The sequence below is a fragment of the Piliocolobus tephrosceles genome, chromosome 1, assembly GCF_002776525.5.
Source record: "Piliocolobus tephrosceles isolate RC106 chromosome 1, ASM277652v3, whole genome shotgun sequence".
Taxonomy (NCBI): domain Eukaryota; kingdom Metazoa; phylum Chordata; class Mammalia; order Primates; family Cercopithecidae; genus Piliocolobus; species Piliocolobus tephrosceles.
The window spans coordinates 102,113,184-102,136,548 of NC_045434.1; the positions used below are offsets into that span (position 1 = coordinate 102,113,184).

General features: G+C 38.2%; 1 protein-coding gene across 2 annotated transcripts in view; it reads left to right on the top strand.

The window, feature by feature from the left end:
• The window catches only part of WARS2 (tryptophanyl tRNA synthetase 2, mitochondrial), a 115,077-nt gene that overhangs the window by 83,608 nt on the left and 8,104 nt on the right, over positions 1 to 23,365 (top strand). For both annotated transcript variants that reach the window (XM_023222733.3, XM_023222734.3), the window contains exons 3-4: positions 17,189 to 17,269; positions 20,417 to 20,502. In XM_023222733.3, the coding sequence (XP_023078501.1) occupies positions 17,189 to 17,269; positions 20,417 to 20,502 (167 nt within the window). The remainder of the gene's footprint in view (positions 1 to 17,188; positions 17,270 to 20,416; positions 20,503 to 23,365) is intronic.

A 23,365-nucleotide genomic window follows, 5' to 3' on the forward strand; every position in this document is an offset into this window, starting at 1 on the left:
ATGAATTACCTATTTTGTAATACGGCTAATAATTTTGGCTAGTAGCTTGAATATTTTAAATGACAAATTGAAGAGATTCTAAATTCTTTTGTATTCCTCAGAAGAATATCTTTATAAAGAAAAAAACTGTTGTTTTGTTTAGCAGGCTCAAACCCCAAATTGTTTTTCTAGTAGTAAGCAATAATTGAAATATTTTGCCAGTTGTTGTAGCCATTGTTGGATAGCTTGGAGGTGGCCCCATGCATGTGGAATTCAGGGATTGGCCAGATATTTGGGTAGAGTTAATACATAGAATATAAGGCTATACCACTCTGACTCTTTATTTAGAAATCTCTCTGCTTATTTTCCAGGCATTATGGTCACCCAAACTTTGTCCTCTCATTCTTCAAGCCAGTAAAAATGCAGGTTTCTATCATATTTAGATGCTTTTTAGGTCTCCAACTGAAGACTGCCCACAAACAGAAAGTCACAAAACAGGACACTTATTCAGAGTTATCCTTTTTGTGAAAGAGTAAACTACACCCCTAGTTTCTGCCTGTTTTCGATGTTCTCCAATGCCTTCAGGCCGTTGATTTTTATATTTACTCAGAGTTTAAACTTGCTATGTGTGTTAGAATTTATCCAATAGGAGCTTGCTATCAACTGAGTTGTATCCCTCAAAATTCATACGTTGCTCCCTTAACTCCCAATGTGACTGTATCTAGAGATAGGGTCTTTACGAAGTAATTAAGGTTAAATTATGTCCTAAGGATGGAGCTCTAATCTGATAGGCCTGTGACCTTATAAGAAGAGAGAAAGATCTCTCTCTTTCTCTCTCTTTCTGCCTACCATGTGGGGTTATAGCATGAAGGCAGCCATCAGTAAGCCAGGAAGAGAGGAAGGGAGCACTCACTAGAACCCAACCATGCAGGCCCCTTCATCTCAGACTTCTAGTCATCAGAACTGTGAGAAAATTAATTCCTGTTATTTCAGGAGTCCAGTCTATGGTACTTTATTATGGCAGCCCAAGAAGACTGATACCAAGCCAAGTAGCCATTACTAGAAGTGAAAGCCTTGTTTTTAGATTGGAATGGAAAACTTAATATTGTTAATATGTTATATCTTTTAAACTTTTAAGTTCAGGAGTACAAGTGCAGATTTGTTACATAGGTAAACTTGTGTCTTGGGGGTTTGGTGTACAGATTATTTCATCACCCAGGTATTAAGCCTAGTACCCATTAGTTATTTTTCCTGATCCTCTTCCTCCTCCCACCCTCCACCCTTTGAAAGGCCCCACTGTCTGTGGTTCTCCTCAATGTGTCCATGTGCTCTTATCATTTAGCCCCCACTTATAAGTAAGAAGATGCAGTATTTGGTTTTCTGTTCCTTTGCTAAGGATAATGGCCTCCAGCGCAATCCATCTTGCTGCAAAGGACATGATCTCTATTTTTTTTATATTGATCTATAGACTCCTCACAATCGCAATGAAAATTTCAACATATATTTTTATATAAACTGACACACTGAATCTGAAATGTATAAGACCATGCAAAGTACTTAGAATACTCAAAACACCTTTGAAAAAGAAAACACAACTAGAGGACTTACACTGCCTTTCGAAGCTTACTCTACAGCTATAATAATTGAGAGTGTGGTATGGACATAAGAATAGACTTACAGGTCACTGAAAAGAAATAGGGAATCAAGAAGTAGACCCACATATATATGGTCAAATATTTTCAATGAAGGGTTCAAAGCAGTTCAGTGGGGAAAAGATAGTCTTTTCAGCAAAGGACGTTAGGTATCCAACTAGTTGTCCATGTGAGGGAGAACATGAACCTTGACTCTCACCTCATAGCATTCGCAAAAAAGATCAACTTAAAACCACCATAGACTTAAATGTAAAATCTAAAGCTATGAAACTTCTGAAAGAAAATATGGGGAAAATTTTCCAGGCCTTGAGGATAGGCCAAGATTTCTTAATAGTACACAAAATCACTTAATATTAGAGAAACTATTGATAACATTTGGTTTCATCAAAAGATAAAGCCTCTGTTCTTCAAAAATGCCATTAAGAAAATGAAAAGGTAACCCATAAAGTGGGAACAAATATTCACAGTACATATATCTGGCAAGGCTTTTATCCAGCTGTATAAAACACTCTTAGTAATAAGGAGAGAACCTAATTTTTTTTCTTTTTTCTTTCTTTTTTTCTGAGATGGAGTCTTGCTCTGCATCCAGTCTGGAGTACAATGGCGGGATTTCGGCTCACTGAAACCTCCACCTCCCGGGTTCAAACAATCCTCCTGCCTCAGCCTCCAGAGTAGCTGGGGTTACAGGCACCCACAACCATGCCTGGTTAATTTTTGTATTGTTAGTAGAGACAGGGTTTTACCATGTTGACCAGGCTGATCTTGAACTTCTGACCTCAAGTGATCCTCCTGCCTCAGCCTCCCAAACTGCTAGGATTACAGGCATGAGCCACCGTGCCCAGCCATGCTAATATTTTAAATTGTCACTATATTTGAGTAGACATTTCACAAACAAAGATAACAAATGGGGCCAGGCACAGTGGCTCACGCCTGTAATCCCAACACTTTGGGAGGCCGAGACAGGTGGATCATGAGGTCAGGAGTTCAAGACCAGCCTGACCAATATGGTGAAACCATGTCTCTACTAAAAACACAAAATTTAACTGGACTTGGTGGTGCGCATTGTAGTCCCAGCTACTGGGGAGGCTGAGGCAGGAGAATCACTTGAACCCAGGAGGCGGAGGTTTCAGTCAGCTGAGATCGTGCCACTGACTCCAGCCTGGGTGACAGTGCAAGACTCCATCTCAAAAATAATAATAATAATAGTAACACATGGCTAATAAGCACATGAAAAGTTCAACTTCATAGTCATCAGAAAAAATACCATAGTAAGATACCAGTTCACCCACTTGGATGACCAAACTTAAAAATACTGTTAATACTATGCTTTGATAAGTATGCTGAGAAACTGGGATTTTACATTGCTAGTAACATTGCTAGTAACACTCTATTTTACATTGCTAGTAACACTATAAAATGATAAATCTACCTTAGAGAACAGTTTGTCAAAGTTAAACGTATACTTACTACATGACCCAGCAATTCTACTCCTAGGTATTTACCCAAAAGACTTTACCAATAATCTACAAAAAGACTTGTACAAAACATGCTGAGTATTAAAGCCAAGCATAAGGGTTTATGTTGTATGATTTCATTTAAATGATACAGAATAAGCCAAACCAATCCACAGTAACAAAACTGATCAGTGGTTTCCAAGAGCAAAGGGTACAAAGGGACATGAGAGAACTTTTTTGGGGGAATTGAAATTTTCTGTATCTTGATTGGTGTGTTGGTTACACATGTGTATAGATTTGTCAGAATTCATTGAACTGAACAGCTAAAATGAGTGCATCCTATTGTTTATAAAGTGTGCCTCACTAGGCTTGATTTACTATATATAAATATATATATTTAGTCTATATATATTATATATAGTCTATAGAGTAAGTCTACAAATATATAGACTATATATATGGACTAAATATATACTATAAAAATGTATAATGTTTAAATGAATAGCCTCGTAGGATGTTGTTATATGAACCAAAAGAAAGAAGGAAAGCCCATGGAACTGTGTAGTGTAGGGAACACTGCAGGTAGTTTAGTGCAGCTGAAAAATTGGTATGGGCCAGGCGTGGTGGCTCATGCCTGTAATCCCAGCACTTTGGGAGGCCAAGGCAGGCTGATCACTTGAGCTCAGGAGTTCAAGACCAGCCTGGGCTACATGGCAAAACCCCGTCTGTACTAAAATTACAAAAAAAAAAAAAAAAAAATTAACCAGGTGTGGTGGCACTTGCCTGTAATCCCGGCTACTTGGTGGGGCTGAGGCAGGAGAATTATTTGAGCCTGGGAGGTCCAGGCTACAGTGAGCCAAGGCCACACCACTGCACTCCAGCCTGGGCAACAGAGAAACAGAGAGAGAGAGACCCGTCTCAAAAAAAAAAAAAAGTTATGGTATGAGATTTTCATCTGATCTTTGAATCATGGATTCACAATGCAACCAAGAAACAGCCTGCTCAGAGGTTTATTCCATAAACTAATTATTTGATTTGTTGATGTATCATGTTCCCTATACTGATAGTTCATTTGTTTTCATTATCAACTGCTTTTCTTTAATCCCCCAAAATTCTCCTCCAATCTATAACTGTCGGCTATTTCCTTTCAGATTTTCTTTCTCCTTTCAGATTTTCCTTCCTTCCTTCCTCCCTTCCTTCCTTCCTTCCTTCCTTCTTTCCTTCCTTCCTTCTTTCCTTCCTTCCTTCTTTCCTTTCTTCCTTCCTTCCTTCCTTCCTCCCTCCCTCCCCTGCCTCCTCCTCCTCCTTCTTCTCCCTTTCTCCCTCTCTCCCTTTCTCCCTTTCTCCCTTTCTCCATTCCTCCCTTCCTGTCTTTCTTGCCTTTCTTGCTTTTCTTCTCTGTTTTTTTTTTGGGGGCGGGGAGCGGGGGGCGGGGGACAGAATCTCCCTCTATTGCCAAAGCTGGAGTACAGTGGCATGATCTCGATTCACTATGACCTCCACCTCCTGGGTTCAAGTGACTCTTGTGCTTAGCCTCCCAAGTAGCTGGGACTATAGGTGTGCGCCACCATGTCCAGCTAACCTTTTTGTACCACCATGCCTGACTAGCTATTTTGTATTTTCAGTAGAGACAGGGTTTTGCCATGCTGGCCAGGCTGGTCTTGAACTCCTGACCTCAAATAATCCACTTGCCTTGGTTTCCCAAAGTGCTGGGATTACAGGTGTGAGCCACCATGCCCGGCCACCTCTCAGATTTTTTTCTAGCCATTTTGTTTCTCTCTAAGTCTAGATTTGTATTTCCAGCTATCTTCTAGACATCTCTATGTGAATATCTTCAAAGTCTCAAGTTCAGCGTATCTGAAACCAGACCTTTCTTTTTTGCCTCAAATCAGCCCTTCCATCTGACTTTTAAAAACAATTTATTGAAACAAAACTCACGTAACATGAAATTTGCCATTTTTTCCAACTTGAGAAATATGTTTCATCTATATTTTTACATAGCTTTTTAAAATTTTTTGAAATTTATAAAACACACATTAAATTTATCATCTTAACCATTTATAAGTATACAGTTCTGTAATGTATATTCACATTGTCGAACAACCAATCTCCAGAACTTTTTCATCTTGCAAAACTGAAAATTCTATACCCATTAAACAATAACTCATTCCCCTCTTTCCCCACCCAGTTCCTGGCAACTCCCGCTTTACCTTTTGTTTCTATGTGTTTGACTACTCAAATGTATACCTCATACAGATAAATCATACATTATTGGTCTTTTTGTGGCTGGCTTATTTCATTTAGTATAATGTCCTCCAGGTTCATTCATATTATAGCGTGTGTCAGAATTTTCTTACTTTATAAGGCTGAATAATGTTACATCATATGTTTATGCCACATTTCATTTATCTAGTCATCTTATAATGGACATTTGGGCTGCTTCCATCTTTCAGCTATTGTGAATGATGCCGTTACGGGCATGAGTGTACAAATATTCTTTGAGACCCTGCTTTCAATTCTTATGTATATATACGAGAAATGGAACTGCTGAATCATATGGTAATTCTATTTTTAATTTTCTGAGGGATTGCTGTGCTATTTTCCATAGCAGCTGTACCATTTTACATTCCAATCAACAGTGTACAAGAGTTACAACAGCGTACAACAGTGTAACAAGTGTTACTCCATATCGTCAACACACTATTTTCTGGGAGCTTTATATATATATATATATGTGTGTGTGTGTGTGTGTGTGTGTGTGTGTGTGTGTATCAGTCATCCTAGTGGATATGAGGTAATATCACATTATGGTTTTGATTTGCATTTCCCTAATTATCAGTAAGATTGGACATCTCTTTCATGTGTTTGTTGGCCATTTGTGTATGTTCTTTGGAGAAATGTCTATTCAAATCCTTTGCCCATTTTTCAATCGAGTTGATGTTCTGTTTTGTTTTTGCTGTTGATTTGTAGGAGTCCTTTATTTAAAATTTTTAATTTAATAATTATTGTTTTAATTTATAATTAAATAAATTATAAATTATTTAATAATATTAAATATTATTTAATTATTATTATTATTTGATATGGGGTATCTCTCTGTTGCTCAGGCTGGAGTGCAGTGGTGTTATCATAGCTCACTGCAGCCTTGACCACCCGGGCTCAAGCCATCCTTCTGCCTCAGCCTCCTGAGTAGCTGGGACTACAGGTACATGCCTCTATGCCTAGCTAATTAAAAAAAAAAAATTGGTGGGGGGTGATAGAGATGGGGCCTTCTTGTGTTGCCTAGGCTAGTCTTAAATTCCTGGGCTGAAACAATCCTCCTGCCTTGGCCTCCCAAGTGCTGGCATTAGTGGGGTGAGCCACCGCGCCTGGCCTTAAGAGTTCTTTGTATAATCTGAATGTTAACTGCTTATCAGACATATGATTTGCAAATATTTTTCTCCCATTTTATAGGTTGCCTTTTTACTCTGTTGATTGGGTCTCTTGATGGAGAGAAGTTTTAAATTTTGATGTAGCTCAAAAAACCTTTATTATTTTGTTGGACCTAAGTTCCTGGGGCTATCAAATATATCCACATAGAAATTTTAAATAAAATCTTACTGAAATGATAGGTTTGATAAAATATCAACTGTCTGCCATCAAGTTCTCTACAGTCAGTTCTCTTATTTTTTTGTCATGGTAGCTAATTTGGGAAATGTACTAGTGGTAGATTATTATTGTTCTCAATTATTCATTTTTATGTCTTTTAAGAGCAGCGATTATCAAACTTTCTGTGAAAGGATAGATAGTAAACATGTTAGACTTTGCAGGCAACATGTAGTCTCTGTCGCCACTGCCATTGCTCCTATCTCTTCCCTGTCTTCTTTTTCTATTTCTTCCTCTCCTTTTTCTCCTCCTCCTCCATTTTTCCTCTTCTTTTTTTTTAAAAAAATTTGATTACTCTTATGAAATGCAAACACCATTCTTAGCGCATGGGTGAAACAGAAACAGTCCACAGGCCAGATTTGACCTGGGAGCAGTAGTTTGCTGACCCCTGCTTGGGAGGATTGTATGTCCTCGCCCACTGCCTTGTGACTTCTCCTGTGGGAGAGGCATCTCTTTCTACCCCACTGATGTTGGACTTGTCCATGTGGTTTACTTTAGCCAGTGGAAAGTGAGTGGGCATGATGTACACCATGTCCAGGAAGAATCTTTAAGAGCCATTGCATGTTTGCTGTAGCTCTCTTGCTCTTTTTCCTTCTGACATGAGAACAGAATGTTCAGATAGGGGCTATTTGTTCAATTTGGATCCTGAAATGAAAAGATCTATAAAGAAGAATTAGAGCCAATCTATAGGTACCAATATGTCATGTGAAAGAGGAAAAAACAATTTCTGTAAGCCACTTAAATTTGGGGGCTGTCTGTTACGCTGTATAGCCTAGCATAATCTGATGAATATATTGTTACAGGCAAACACACACACAAGCACAATAGGCAATAGAATTTACATAGAGGTGAGTTTTAAGTCAAGAACAGCCTGACAGAAGCTGCTTATTTAACTTTGGAAGTATTAGACTAAGAAAAAGTATAGAGAACTCCAACTGTGTATGGACAGATTTATTGGCATAGTACTGAGAAGAGGAAGACCAGTTGAAGAGTGTGAGCTTATACAGAGATTCTTTAATTGAAATCAGAACTCCAAAGTTCCTCTTAAGGGGATTTGTCATGGGGATAATAAGAGTCTAATAAAAATAAGTCAGCATAAATTGCTAGTTTCCAAGAGGAAGCAATAAATGAGAATTTCTGAGTCTAAATAGTCATCCAAGTGTTCTAAGTAAAACTTACAGGACCCAATTCCTAGGAAGATAACATTTACATGTGAAAAAGTAAAATCTTAAGGGACACAGAGATTTGATCCAGGATTTACTGAGCCAGCTAATTGCTTGAATCAGTTGATTGATACCTAGCAGATATATCTTTCAGAATCATGCTGTCTATCCTGCACTCTTTCTGTTAAATATTTTTGAAATTTAAAAAATATTAAAAATTAGCCCATCTCAAAAACTTTAAAACTACAGCGAGGGCCGGGTGCGGTGGCTCACGCCTGTAATCCCAGCACTTTGGGAGGCTGAGGCGGGTGGATCATTTGAGGTCAGGAGTTTAAGACCAGCCTGGCCAACATGGTGAAACCACATCTCTACTAAAAATACAAAAATTAGCTGGGTGGTAGTGGCATCCGTCTGTAATCCCAGCTACTTAGGAGGGTGAGGCAGGAGAATGCTTGAGCCTGGGAAGCTGGAGGTTGCAAATTGCACCACTACATTCTAGCCTGGGTGACAGAATGAGACCTTGTCTCAGAAAAAAACAAAAAAAAATTACAGCAAGAGACCATCTCTTATCAGTCTGAATAGCAATTGTTAAAATGTCAAAAAATAACAGATGTGGGCCAGGTTGTGGAGTAAAGGGAACACTTATACACTGTTGACAGGAGTATAAATTAGTTCAACCATTTTGGAAAGTAGTGTGGCAAGTCCTCAAAGAGCTAAAAACAGAACTACCATTCGACCCAGTAATCCCATCACTGGATATATACCCAAAGGAATGTGAATCATTCTACCATAAAGATACATGTACACATATATTCATTGCAACACTATGCATAATAGGAAAGACAGAATCAACCTAAATGCCCATCAATGGCAGATTGAGTAAAGAAAATGTGGTACATATACCACATTTTACCGTGGATTACTGTGCAGCCATAAAAAAAAAATACTAAGATCATTTTCTTTGCAGGAACATGGATGGAGCTGGAGGCCATTATCCTTAGCAAACTAACACAGGAACAGACAATCAAATACCATATATTCTCACTTATAAGTGGGAGCTAAATGATGAGAACACATGGACACATAGAGGGGAACAACAGACACTGGGGCCTACTTAAGGGTGTAGAATGGGAGGAGGGAGAGGGGCAGAAAAATAACTAATAGGTACTAGGCTTAGTACCTGGGTGATAAAATAATCTATACAACAAACCCCTGTGACATGAGTTTACCTCTATAACAAACCTGCACATATACCCCTGAACCTAAAATAAAGTTAAAAAAAAGAAAAAGCAAAATACAGAAAATGGTAAAACATTCATATTCCCAATACCAAAAATGAATATTATTTTGTCATATTTGTTTCAACTTTTTTATATTAAAAACATTATCGATGAAGTTGAGAGTTCCTTCAATTCTTTCCCTTCCTATTCCCTTTACCCCTCCTGATTGCGTCTCTTTCCTCTATTCTCAGGCAACAAAAATCTTGGATTTGGTGTCAGTCTAGCCCATTTTTTATACTTGCTTTCATGTGTAATTCACTGAACAGTGTATAGTATTTTTGTTTGTATGGTTTAACATTTTTTTCATAGTTGGTATAATAGTACAGTACTTTTTTGCAGTTTTGTTTTTTTCACACACTAGTATGTTTTTGTTATCTATGTTTTGTTATCATGTTTATTCATTTAAATCTAGCTCAATTATTTGTTGTACAGTATGCAACTATATACATATGCCACATATTTAGACATTTCTCTATAAATGCCTAATGTTTAATTTTATGCATACATTCACTAAATATTGGGTACTTACCATGCCCTAGGTACTATAGCATGATGTATTAGTGAATATGTGAGAGAAAAATCTTTGCTACCATACTACTTATGTTCTATTGGAGTAATATAAAATAAATAATAAATACATAAGCCAAACATAAAGTATATTAGAAGGTGATAAGTGATATGGAAAAAGATTAAGGAGAATTGGGAGTGGGATTGAGGGGAACAGACTCAATCAGTGTAGTTTGGGTAAGCCCCCTTGGTAAGACGATATTAGAGCAAAGACAAGGTGAGGGAGTTAGCCAGTGAATATCTAGGGAGCCAGTGATTATCTAAGGAAGACAATTCCTATCAGAGAAAAGCCAGTGCAAGCCCTTAATGTGAGAGTGTAATTTGGTGTTTTCTGGGAACACCACCAGAAGGCCAGCATGGCTGGAGAAGGAGGGACAAAGGAGATAGGAGTAGGATTTGAATCACAGAGGTTACAGAGTTGAAACGGAGGAGATGACTGTGCCTCATCTTATAGGCTGTTATGAGGACTCTGGCTTTTACTCTGAAAAAATGAAAAGTACATGAAAGATTTTGAGTAGAGGAATGATGTGATCTATGTTGTGGAGGGGTCGCTTAGGCCGGTATGTTAAAAATAGACTGTAGGGAGATAGAGTGGAAGCAGGGAGATGAGTTAGGAAGTTATCACAGTGCTCTGGGGGAGGGTTGATGGTGTCTCACACTGGAGTGCTAGCAATAGATGTGGTGAAAAGTGGTGAGACTCAATATATGTTGAAGGTAGAGGCAACAAGATTTGCTAATGGATTAGATACAGAGTGTGAGAGAGTACGAGGAGTGAAGAATGATGCCAAGGTTTTTGCCTAAGCAACTGCAAAGTTGTCCCATCCACAGAGATGGGACATCTGTGAATAGAGCAGATTTGGGATGGAGGATCAGGAGTTACGTTTTGGATGTGTTGAGCTTGAGAACCTGTTAGATATCCAGATAGAGAAGCTGAATAGGTAGCTGGATATGAGTCTGGAGGTCATCAGCAAGGTCTGACTGGAGTTATAAATTCAGAAGGCATCAGCTATACAGATTTTACTTAAAGCAGTGAGATGAGATGATATTGCAAAGGGAATGGGTATAAAAAAACAATAGAAGAAACAAAGACTGAAACCTGGGTGTCAGCAATTAAGAAGTCAGGTTAAACAGGAGGAACCAGCAAAAGGAGACTGAAAAGAGAAACTATTGAAATAGGGAGAAAACATACCAAAATGTAATATCTAGGGGAGCCAAGAAGAAAAGGAATCAAGGTAGAGGAGGTAATTAGTTGTGGCAAGGGCTGCTGAATATGTCAAGTAAGATGATTACTTCACCTTAACTATTAGCATTGATGACAGTGGTGAGTAGTTTTAGTGGAGTGGTGGAGGTGAAACCTATTGGAATGGGTTTAAGTGAGAATCGGGTTGGAGGATGTGGTCTCATCAAACACAGTGGCAGCTCTGATATCTTTACCTTTCTTCAATAACAGGATCCCATTCTCCCCCTTAACCATGTTGAAAAGAACTGGAGTTAGCGTTGATTTGGGGGCTACCTACTCCTGTGTGGAGTGATTTTTTTTTCATTCTGTTTTCTGATTCTTTCTTCAGCTATGTACACTCTAATATTAATCACATCTATTGAGTTTTGTTTCATGACTCCAACCTTTATATTCACATTTTCAATTTTTAATGTAAGCTTTATATTAGGTATAACAAACATACAGAATAGTACAAAATCCTAAGCGTATACAGATCAATCTGTTTTTATAAACTGAACACACCTGTGTAACTAGCACCCAGAATGCCCCTCATTCTTCTTCCTTATCACTATTACCCCTTATTCTCAAGATACCCCATTTATAGAGATTATATAAATGGGATTATGTAGTATGTACTCCTCTCATTCAGTATATGTCTGTCTTCTTTTATATGATGTTTGTGAGATTGATTCATGTTGATGCATGTAATTGTTCATTCATTGTCATTGGTGTAGTATTCCATTGTATGAATATACCACAATTTATCTGTTTTACTTTATGTGGACATTTGGATTGTTCAGAATTTGGGGTTGTTACAATATGTTCTTGCACATATATTTTATGGAACATATACCCACATTTCTCATGGATATATACCTAAAAATGGAATACTTAGGTCATAGGATATGTGAATATTGAGCATTAGTGGATACTGTCAGTTTTCCAAAGTTGGTATAACAATTTACATTCCTAAAGCAGTGTGTGAGAGTAAGTGTTCCATTTACTCAACATCCTTGCTATACTTGATGCTGTTGGGTTCTTCACTTTAATCGTTCTGATAAATCTGTATTGGTATTGTATTGTGGCTTTAATTTGCATTTAATGCATGTAATTTGCATTTTCTGATGATTTCTGAAGCTGAATATTTTCCGATATATTAATTTGTCATTTGGCGATCTTATTTTGTGTGAATTACTTATCCCTGTTTTTGGCTAATTTTATAGGTTTATCTACTTACTTGTTATAAATTCATAGGAGTCCTTCACGTATTCTGTGTACCAGTATATTCTGTGTAGGTATTGCCGGTATCTTCTCCCAGTCTGTGGCTTGCTTATTCACCCTATGGTGAATTTTGATAAGGAAAAGTCCTTAATTTTAATGTAGTTTAATCTACCAAGATTTTTTGCTTTATGTTTAGTGCTTTTTTGGATCCTATTAAAGTCCTTGCTGACCAAAGGAAATTTAAAATGCAGTCAACTGATTTAATTTTTTTCTACAAATCTTTTAAATATCCATTATTACTTAGGCAGAATATTTTAGGCTACTGTAAAGAATATCAGTTTCCCCAAGAGTATAATTTATTTATCACTTGTCTTCTTTCATTCACAAAAATATCCACACAATATCAATTCAAGTCTCATATAACTCCATTCCATAAGACCTTTTTTGTTCCTTCTTATCACACCTAGAAATTCTCTTGAGTATATTTCTTACCTCATTTATTTCTAATCACCCTGTCTTCTATTTTCAGAGATAACAGAGCCTGTTAGATGTGGATTCCTCTAAAACTTTCTGTCCTCCACTCTGAACTCACAGGATATGTCCTCATCTGTCTTCACATCCCCCGTCTCCCCTTTCAGTGGAAGATATGGAAGATATTTCATCATTCATTATTTTACCTCTGTTGGGTATCATTCCTTTTCCTCCTTCAGGAATATTGTTCTTTGAATTATCCCCTTTCCTGAATCTTTAGTGGCTCTCCCTCTGCTGAGTACATCAACAGTGTGTTATCCCAATTTAGAAAACAAAATAAAATGCTTATTTTCTAACTCCTATCAGTTATCCCATCTTAATCCTTCCTTGAAAAACAAATGTCTTACACATATGATTAACGTGCATAATACTAAACATACCCCACACAATTCGTGCATATAAAACTAGGGAAATCTAAATAGGGTGGAGGGATTGCATCAAATTCAGAATTTTCTTGTTGTTGAAACAGGAAAGGTTCCCTTGTCCCCCTCGCAGGATGTGTGACAGGGGAAGTGGCTTAGAGTGGCTTGCAATGCCTTGCTGCTCACACCTCTAGAGGAGCATACAGATGGGCAGGCTGTGGGGCTCTGACCCCAAGGCAGTGTCTAGGGGTGAATGTTTATTGCTGAAGCCCCAGTGGGCATGTATTACAGGGTACTCTTTTAGTTTAGCCACCTGTAAAGGGCTTGTGTTAGCTCAATTAGACCCCTGCCTTATTGCAAGGACAGAGGGCTTTCTGTATCCCTGAGTTCCTTGGTGTACCGGAAGAATTGGATCACATGTGGGCTTGGAGAATGAGTGCAGGGTTTTATCGAGTAGAAGTAGCTCTCGGCAGATGGGGGAGCCAGAAGGGAGATGGTTTTCCCCTGGAGTTGGGCTGCTTTCCCCTGGGTAGCCAGGGTTCTCCTCCGACTGCCCCAGACAAACTCCATGTGGTTCCACCCGTCAGTGGCCTGCTGAAGTGCAGGTGCCTGTCGAACCCCCGGTATTTCATGTGTTCCTCCACTGATGTGCTCCCCTTTACGTCCAACTGCCTGTGTGACTGCCTGCTAAGGTCTCGGGGTTTTTTGTTTGTTTGTTGTTTGTTTGTTTGTTTTGAGACAGAGTCTCGCTCTGTTGTCCACGCTGTAGTGCAATGGCATGGTCTCCGTGATCTCTGCTCACTGCAGCCTTTGCCTCCCGGATTCAAGCGATTCTCCCGCCTCAGCCTCCCGAGTAGCTGGGATTACAGGCACCTGCCATCATGCCCAGCTAATATTTGTATTTTTAGTAGAGATAGGGTTTCGCCATGTTGGTCAGGCTGGTCGTGAACTCCTGACATCAGGTGATCTGCCCACCTCGGCCTCCCAAAGTGTTGGGATTACAGTCATGAGCCATCGCTCCTGTCCAGGTCTCGGGGTTTTTATAGGCACAGGATGAGGGTGTGATTGACCAGGGTGGTTTTGGAAAATGCAACATTTGGGCAGGAAAACAAAAATGTTTCTCCTCATCTAGGTCCATGGGCACAGATCCGGGAGTGGAGCCCTAGCCATAGACCATGCCCTGCCCCTCTTTTGTATCATTTAAAGGGACCACGACCTTCCCTTCCCCACTTCTGTATCATTGTGATATTAAGCTGTAGTTATGCATGATGTTGCCATTGAGGGAAAGTGGGTTAAGGGCATATGGAATCACTCTGTATTATTTCTTACAACTGTATGTGAATGTACACTTATCTTAAAATTAAAAGTTAAAACAGAAGTATTTCTAAAAATAGAATAATAAGAGCCACCATTTATTGAGTGGTTACTATGTGCTAGGTTCTGTTTACATACTATCAGGTGGATATTATTGTTAACCTCATCTTCTAGAGGAGAAAACTGAGACACAAAGAGATTAAATCACTCACACAGAGTCACTCAGCAACTACGTGGCAGAACTTGCATTCAGGTCCAGGCAACCTCACTCCAAAGACAGAACTCTTAACTACTTTGCAATCCTTATTGCGTATCTGTCTTTATATCTTGCCTTCTAGTCTCACTCGTCAGCCCACTGCAATTTACCTTTCATCCCAATCACTCCCCTGGAACTGCTTTTGCCTCAATCACCAAGTCTGTTGCCAAACCTAATGGTCCCATTCTTTTTACAGCACTTCCTATTGCCAACACATTCAACAAATATTTCCTGAGACATACAGTGTACCAAGTTATGTTCTACAGCTGTGAAAAAGATAGGCAAAACCGCTGCAACTGAAGAATGCACCTTTTAGAATTAGAGAACTGAAATCTTAGTTCTTTCTTGTTGTTTGTGCTGCTGACTTGTTTGTGGATGGTCAATAGGCGACTTTATTGTCCATGCCTTTGTTTTTCTGTGACCAATCAGGTTATATAGCTAGTTTGTTTGTGGTTTCACAACATAAATGATAAAATATTATATTTAGATACCATTTTCCCTTTTTCCCCCAAATGGAAATCTGAACCTTCCAAGCAATTGTCATGAATATGTACAAAGTAAGACAACCAAATCTGAAGTATCCTACTCTTCTTATATCATTATTAAAAATGAATTGTGAAAAATTAATTGCCATTGACCTTTTACCTACTTTTTCTGTGTAAGGATAATTTGAATTAATTTTATGCTCACTATTTTGGAAACACTAGGAAGATCTCTGCAGAATATTAAGTAAGTTTCATTCCATATGTCCAAATAAAAAGTTACTCCAAGGAAAATACTCAGCTTCATGGAGACGTGGTAGTAGCTTTTTGCATATCACCAAAGCTAAGCATTTGAATCAGAGTTAAAGAGGCGTTATCTTGTCTCTTTCCACATATCCATGGTTATTATCTGAGTCTTCATTCCTTTCTCCCAATTCAGTAAAGAAGAAGAAAAAAGATTCTCTCCTACTTCTTCATGCCAGAAAAACAGCTTTTGTTTTATTACTTCTAATGGGAATGTATTTTCCTTGGTGATTGGAAGCAACTCTAGTCCTCTTGCCTACATCCAGGATTAGTTACTGTTTAACTATTTGTTTACAGCAGCAGTTAGCAATTTGCATGGACAGTGTGTCAGTGTCACTGCCCTCAATGAAACCCAAATGCCTCTTGGAAGAAAGATGACAGATTCAGCCCAGGGACTTGGAAAACTTTAAAAGTGATTCCTTGTCAAACACGTGAAAAACAACTCTTCCCTCTCTATAACTTGAGGAAAAAAATGAGAAACTATCTTACAACAGATGGTGATTCCTTGCTAGTAAAACAGGCCTGGCTGATTCAGCTCCACTCCTTTATGTTCTTTTTGCAAAACCCACAAAAAACACATTTGGGGCCACTTTTCAGAGTTGGCAACAGTCTCTGTTTTTTAAGGAAATCATGTGGACGTTAAAAAACAAAAACAAAAACAAAAACAAAACCACAGTTGATGAAGGGCTTGTAATCCCCAGAATACAGAAACGGGATGCATAGGCCTTAAATTGTAGGTCATCAGATTTGGTAACTTGATTAAATTTGGTTGAAACAAAAATAAATTTGGGGCTGGGCGCAGTGGCTCATGCCTGTAACCCCAGCACTTTGGGAGGCCGAGGTGGGTGGATCACGAGGTCAGGAGTTCAAGATAAGCCTGGCCAAGATGGTGAAACCCCGTCTCTCCTAAAAAGACAAAAAAAAAAAAAAAAAAAAAAGTTAGGCATGGTGATGGGTGCCTGTAATCCCAGCTACGTGGGAGGCTGAGGCAGATAACTGCTTGAACCCGGGAGGCAGAGGTTGCTGTGAGCTGACTACACTCCAGCCTGGGCAACAGAGTGAGACTCTATCTCCAAAAAAAAAAAAAAAAAAAAAAAAGGGAAAGTTTATATTTTCTTGTCGATTAGACTTCTTAAAAAAAAAAAAGAAAAGGAGGAAGAGAAAGATGAAAAAGAGGAGAAAGAGGAGGAACTAGAAACTATAAAAATACCCTTTGGGGTGATGGAATGATAAGGCAATCTCTAATTTTCAAATTACCCTAGATCTAAAGAATTCGATCTTTAATGTTAAGTCCAGTCCCTTTTTTCACCACTTGTATGTAAAGTACTATAGCTGCTTTGATATGTTTAGAAGTTATTTAGAGAGGCTTGGAACCAGTGTGTGAGTGTGTGAGTATGTGAGTGTGTGATAGAGAGAGAAAGAGAGAGAGAGTCTTCTTAATAAGCTTGGCTTTTTACAGATAGAACAGATGCCTCAGGACATCATGAAACTTTCTCATTGAAGATGTTGAAGCAGAATCTGGTGGAGTATTGTGGAGTAGCCTTAAACAATAGATTAATACTCAAATCAGTTAGCTTGTATGATTTTTTCTTCACTGAAGAGTCTATCCATCATGAATCAGAACTAAGCCCCCTTCACCTTTTCTTATAATAACCTTGATTTGGGGTGTTTTCAGACATTTAGGGTAATACTTACCATTTAGTTCTTATATGCAAGAAAACACTGGCCACCTTTACTGATGTCCTATTTTAATTTTTTAGGTGTCTGAACACACACAGTTAAGTTGGATCCTTTCCTGCATGGTCAGACTACCTCGATTACAACATTTACATCAGTGGAAGGTAAATGCCAGTAATCTGACTAATAAACAGACAATAAGCTATTTTTCCCTTCCTGTTTATTTTTATGTTAGGTTCTGGGAATCCTGAGTTTACTCTCCTCCCTGGTCTGCTACACACTAATGGTTGGAACATCATCTTTAACCTCCCTGCTTCAGGGTATTGAAAGGAAAATAAAAGGATTTTCCAAGATTCCTCCTGACTTAAAAATGATGTTAATCGTTTTTATCTGTGTACAGTTGAATCAGCGTTACCTTTGGATAGACTTGGTAATGACTTTGAACAACCACGTAGTTAATAAACAATCACAGATTCTTGATTACTGGACCCTGAAGTTGCCTCCCATTTCCACTGGAATTAACTGGCAGTAAGGAAAGAATGTTTTTATTGTGGAGAGAAGAGACAACATATTATATTAAACAGTTAAACAAGTTGAGTCCAGGCAACAGTTCAAACCCACAGAATAATTAGGGCTATACTTTTTCTAAGACGTTCAACCAAGAAAGATAAATTGAATAATTCATAGTACTTTACTTCCATTTATTTTTGCAATTGGATAACCCCAGGGTAGGTAGCCCCCAACTACATCAACACTAATTTCAATTTCAAGCTTCTTTTGAGCATATTTTCAGGGCCATTGGTTTCCTCAAAAGCTGGTCTTTAGAAGCCTTCACACATGCTACAGAAAGAAAAAGACAAAGCTTTAAAGTGACAGTTCCTAAATGCTATGGTCCTAAATGCTATGGTCATGAGGGTGGTACCCTCATGAGTGAGATTAGTGCTCTTGTTAAAGTGGCCCTAGAGAGACTGCTTGCTCCTGCCATGATCTGTGGACAGAGCTAGAAGTCACTGTCCATGAACAAGGTTCCTCACCAGACACTGACTTTGCCTTAATCTTGGACTTCCCAGCCTCCAGAACTATGAGAAGTAAATTTCTGTTGTTTATAAGCCACCTAGTTGGGTATTTTGTTATAATAGCCTGAGTGGACTAAGACACTTAATACAAAAGACGGAACTGGTAATGCTGCCACATTATTATTTGCCACAAATTAGAAACAAAGTTTCATGTTATCTGCCATATTTTGGTTTTAGGCAATACTTTCCCCATAATATTCTACCATTAAGTGTAATGTTGAAATCCTTTTTATAGGAACTGAATGCTAATCTAGCAGGAACTATTCCCACTTTAAAACAGCATCTAAAGATCTCCTGATAGCACATTACTAGTGCATGTGCTGATATTCTAGAAAAACCTTTCCATTAGTATATAATTGCTTGTTTGTAGGAAAACATGAATTTCAAATCCCAGTCTTATCCTCAGGTGTGTCACTGTCTTCTCTGGTCATTCCTTCATTAATACTAATTAAATACTAGTGATATCTTCTGTGAGTCTTATGTCATACTAGGTGCTAGAGATAATAGCAGTTAATAAGAAGTAGCCCCCTTCATGAGGCTTATAATCTGTTTGGGAAGAGACAATTAAATAAATAATAAGAAAGTGTAAGAAGCGCTCTGAGGGCAGGATTCCAGTGCCATGGAGGATCTGATAAGGGCACCTAGCTTGGTTTCCACTGGGACAGCAAAAGGTAGAATAGTGGCACAGAAGGGTGGGGTGAGGGTTGCTGAGGTCAGGGTTATTTAGAGGATTAATCAGTAACATATATGTAAAACATCTGGAGCACATAATAGGCACTCAATAAATATTAATGCTCTCCACATTTTTCCTCTCCCTTGTAATTTCAAGGTCCATTACGCTAATATGAAAAGGCTATAAATTGAATGGGATGGCAACTTTTAAAAATTGGGTTCTTTTTCAATTTGTGCATTTCCAAATTAAACTTTCATTATCTTTACCTGGTGATAATTGTGAACTAGCCTTTGTCATGAACTTTGTAATTAAGGGATGTAGTGAAGAGATTGTATGTTCAAACATTCAAATTTCCTTTGAATGGCCTAGAGCGTTGGTTGCTATAAGCCAGAAACCACTTGAAGTATACTCAGAAAAGTTTGTAACTAAATTATGAAACACCAAAATTAAGATGACTAAGGAGAGAAGCTGTTGTATTTTCAGATTGAGCCTTAAAAAGTGTGTCTGCACCTTGGTAGGGGTACCCCAAATTTGTAAGCTCATGAGCTTGGTCCCTGGAATAAAATAAGTTTATAAATTCAGTTGCCCAGTTCATTTGGAAATAATCAGACTTCAGGGAAATGATTCACATTAACTAAATGGGTAAGATTTGTCTACATACCAAAGCATCCATTTATTTTACAAGAGATGCTATATCTTAGGCCCTGAAACTGCGCAGAATATTCCCATCTGATAAATAGCTCTACTCAGAGAACCAAATGACATGTCAGCAATGTGCAGCCGCAGCAAAGTAGTTACCATCATTAGGATCCTGTTTACTGAGTACACAGTAGTAGTTTATAGTCGACATCTATTGCTACCCAGTTATTAAATGTTTCTAATATCATCTCAGGTGTTTCCATCAACTTCCCCATTAAGGAACTGTTTTGGTCTATACAACCTGTACTGTTCATTGGGTCACTTGACCCTCACTGCTTCAGCATGCTTAATCACCTAAGGATCAAGACAGGTGATTAGGATTGGTTAGATGAAAATTTCTCTCACTTAGTTTTATTTTAAATGCCATGATTTTTTGTTTTTTGTTATTTAAATGTGATTGTAAGGGAACATTCCAGTTTTCTCAGTAGCATGCTGTGAGACTTTTTGGGAAGTTTACACATATAAACAATAGGGCTTTTGATATTAACTCAAGTTAATTTGTAGAGATTTAATTTCATGATAATTTGTGACCTTGTCTGTGAAATCTGGAATTTATCCAATTTGGAACCAATAAATGCCTGTATCCTTACTTTAATAAAATAAATAAGAAATAGTAGCAGGGCAGGATCCTTTAAAGGGGCAGTGGTGAAATGCACTCTCCTTATTCCTGCCTCAGCCTGAAGCATGAAGACGAGTGAGCCAGAAGATGGCTAGAGTTGCTAAAAAGAAACCCACATATAATGTTATTACAGGTGGCTGCAGATCACAATTTGCTTGTTTTAAAATTTTCTTAATTTAGCAGTATAATTAGGTTCAAGTCACATTTCAGATTTCTAACCCTCCTCTCTTTTCACCTCTCACAGGCAAAGACTACCAAGCAGAAGCATGATGGCACAGGGGGTCTGCTCACATACCCAGTACTTCAGGCAGCCGACATTCTGTTGTACAAGTAAGAAGAGAGTTCACCCTGGTCTTGTATATACTCATGGTGACAAGAGAGTGTTTTAACCTATTCAATACAGACTTGGTTCATGGGCAGGGGGAAGTACAGAAAGGGTCAGACATCTGAATCAGTTTATATCTATTCCCCAGAAATAGGTACTACATTATAGAAGTATGTTTCTGTGAGAAACTAATAATATTAAGAGCTAACATTTAAATAGCACTTACAACGTGTTGGAAACCATTGTAAGTGCTTTACATACATCAACCCTTACAACAACCTTCTAAAATTTGCACTCTTATTGTCCCAGTTTTACAGATGGAGAAATTGAGGGACAGAGTGGTTAATAGCATGCCCAAAGTCATATAATTAGCAAAGCTTGGAGCCAGGATTTGAGTCCACGAAGTTTGGATACAGAGTCTGTGCTCATAACAAGTATGCCATATATATTTCCCCAGTGATGATTAAACTTCAAGCATTTTAAATGTTGATTTTTTATATATTCTAGACTCTAAAGCAATGCTCTCCAATAGAACTCTCTGCGTTTATGGAAATGTTCTATGTCTGTGCTAGATCCTGTAGCCAGTAGCCACATGTGTGGCTGTTGAGCACCTGAAGTGTTGCTAGTGCCACAGAGGAACTGAACTTTACATTCTATTTAATTTTAGTTAAATTTAAATAGCCACTGTATTAGACCTACAGGTTGAGAGCGAGTTTTTAAAATATGATATAGGGTACTTGTACTTTTCCTGGACCCATAATCCATCCAGTCAGCTACTGCTGCCACTTAACGTCCTAAAAAAATACACACCTGAGGATGCTGATCCCTGCACTTGCTGTACTACTGGCTAGGGCTTCTGATTTCATCCCCCTCTCAATTCTTCCATGCTAACCCCTTATCAGCCTCCTTTGACCCCCATTTGGCCTTCTAGAGATAAAGCCTCCCAACTGGCATGCACTTAGGGCCATGCTACTGTGAAAGCTTCTGGGAAAAGAAGACACTTCACCAGTGTTTTTGCATCCCTTACCCCTAAAGCTGTGAACTACAGTCCTTTGCATGGAAGTCTGATAACAGCATGAAGACAACAGTATCTGTGTACCTTGTGGCATGACTCCAGAGCCCTTGTGCAATTATGATGGAAACAGCCAAAAGGGCAGCTGCTTAGCTCTACAAACAGGGAATGTCCATGAGTACATGCAGCCTATCTTCAATTCTGATGAAAACTTGCAAGGATTATTTGTCTGTTTGTTGTATTAACTTGTATGCTGGACTCTTGATAACATGTATTATTTGTAATTAGTAGCTTTTGACTTATTTAAAAGGCTAGAACAATATTCTCCAATAAGTAACAAATGAAAGTATAATGAAAGTCTTAATAATACATTTTCTAGAGAGGTAGGATATTTGCTTGAAAAGGTTCTGTGAAGAAACTTGATTTTCTCACCTGTAAAATGGGAATAATTGTTAAGCACAGGATTATTAGAGGATTAAAATGAAATATAGGCCAGGCAGTACTGTGACTAGGAGCTGTTACTTGGTTATGACTAATGATGACTATGTCTTTGATGATTACAATGTTGTCTAATTTTGTTTCAAGACCTACTTCTTTATAGAACCAAAGGCTAGCCAGGCATGGTGTTGCATGCCTGAAGTTCCAACTACTTGGAAGGCTGAGGCGGGAGGATCACTTGAGCCCAGCCGGGGCAAAATAGTGAAACCTTGGCTCCAGAAACAAAAACAAAAAACAAAAGCTGAGAATTGTCAGCACTAGAATAAGAAAACACATGAGCATAGTAGGTTTCCTTAACAGTTGAAGAGCTGTAATGGGAGAGTCCTCTGAGCTTAGGGCTATGGAAAAGCGTAAACTTTAACAAGAATGGCTGCACTCTTAATGATACCGTGAAGCGAAGGATGGAAAGGAACTTTAAGGAGCCTCTTCTTTAATTCCGTTGCTTTACAAGTGCAGCCCAATGTGGTTTAACAACTTGCCTGAAGTTGTGTAGCCAGTTAGTTGACTTTGGAACATCTGGGCAAGACTATGGGTCTACAGCACTTTTTCTGCTAATGTACATTTTGTATTTGTCTCATTATGTTTCTTCTCAAGTTTAGAAGCTCCTAATTGCTCGATAATAAGTAGAAGAGTCAGGACTCAAACTCAGGTTTGATTTTTAGGCTATATCATTATTTTCCCTATAACAGAGATGAAGCACTTGAGGGTATTTTTATTTGTTTTTATTTTGCTTTGTTCCAGACATTTCTGGATTTTGAAAAAGATCATTGCCAGAATGTCTCTGAATATTTGTATTATAAATGTAGATAGGTAGGATGTTAGATTGAAGGGTGGATAAAACATCTGTGTTTTTTTCCCTACCAGTAAATCTACATGTAACCTCTGCATAAAATTTTGATGCAAACCAAATATTAGTGTTTCCTTTTATCAAAATCATCATCAGAATGAGTGGCATGGTGGGTCAGAGAACAAACTTAATAGAAAGGAATGGAAGAGGAGCCATTCAGATAAGTTTATAAAAGATTTATGTAAATGTTTTGGCAGAACTTGGTAAGGAACCCAGGAATGGACAGCTGAGACCGTCTTTAACTTGAGAGTATGATAAGCACAAGAAATTTGAATACAGACAAAATATTCCAATGCTCAAAAATAGCAAGTATTCATAGTTTCTATTCTGCATCTGTATTATTTTTCCAAATGCCTAATTTCAAATAGCTGGCTATATATTAAGTAAATATTTCTTTCTCCTCTTTCTCTCTGTATATGTCTCTCTCTCTTTCTCTCTCTCTCTCTCTCTGTATGTATATGTGTTTTTTATATATATGTGTGTATATATATGCATACACACACACACATAA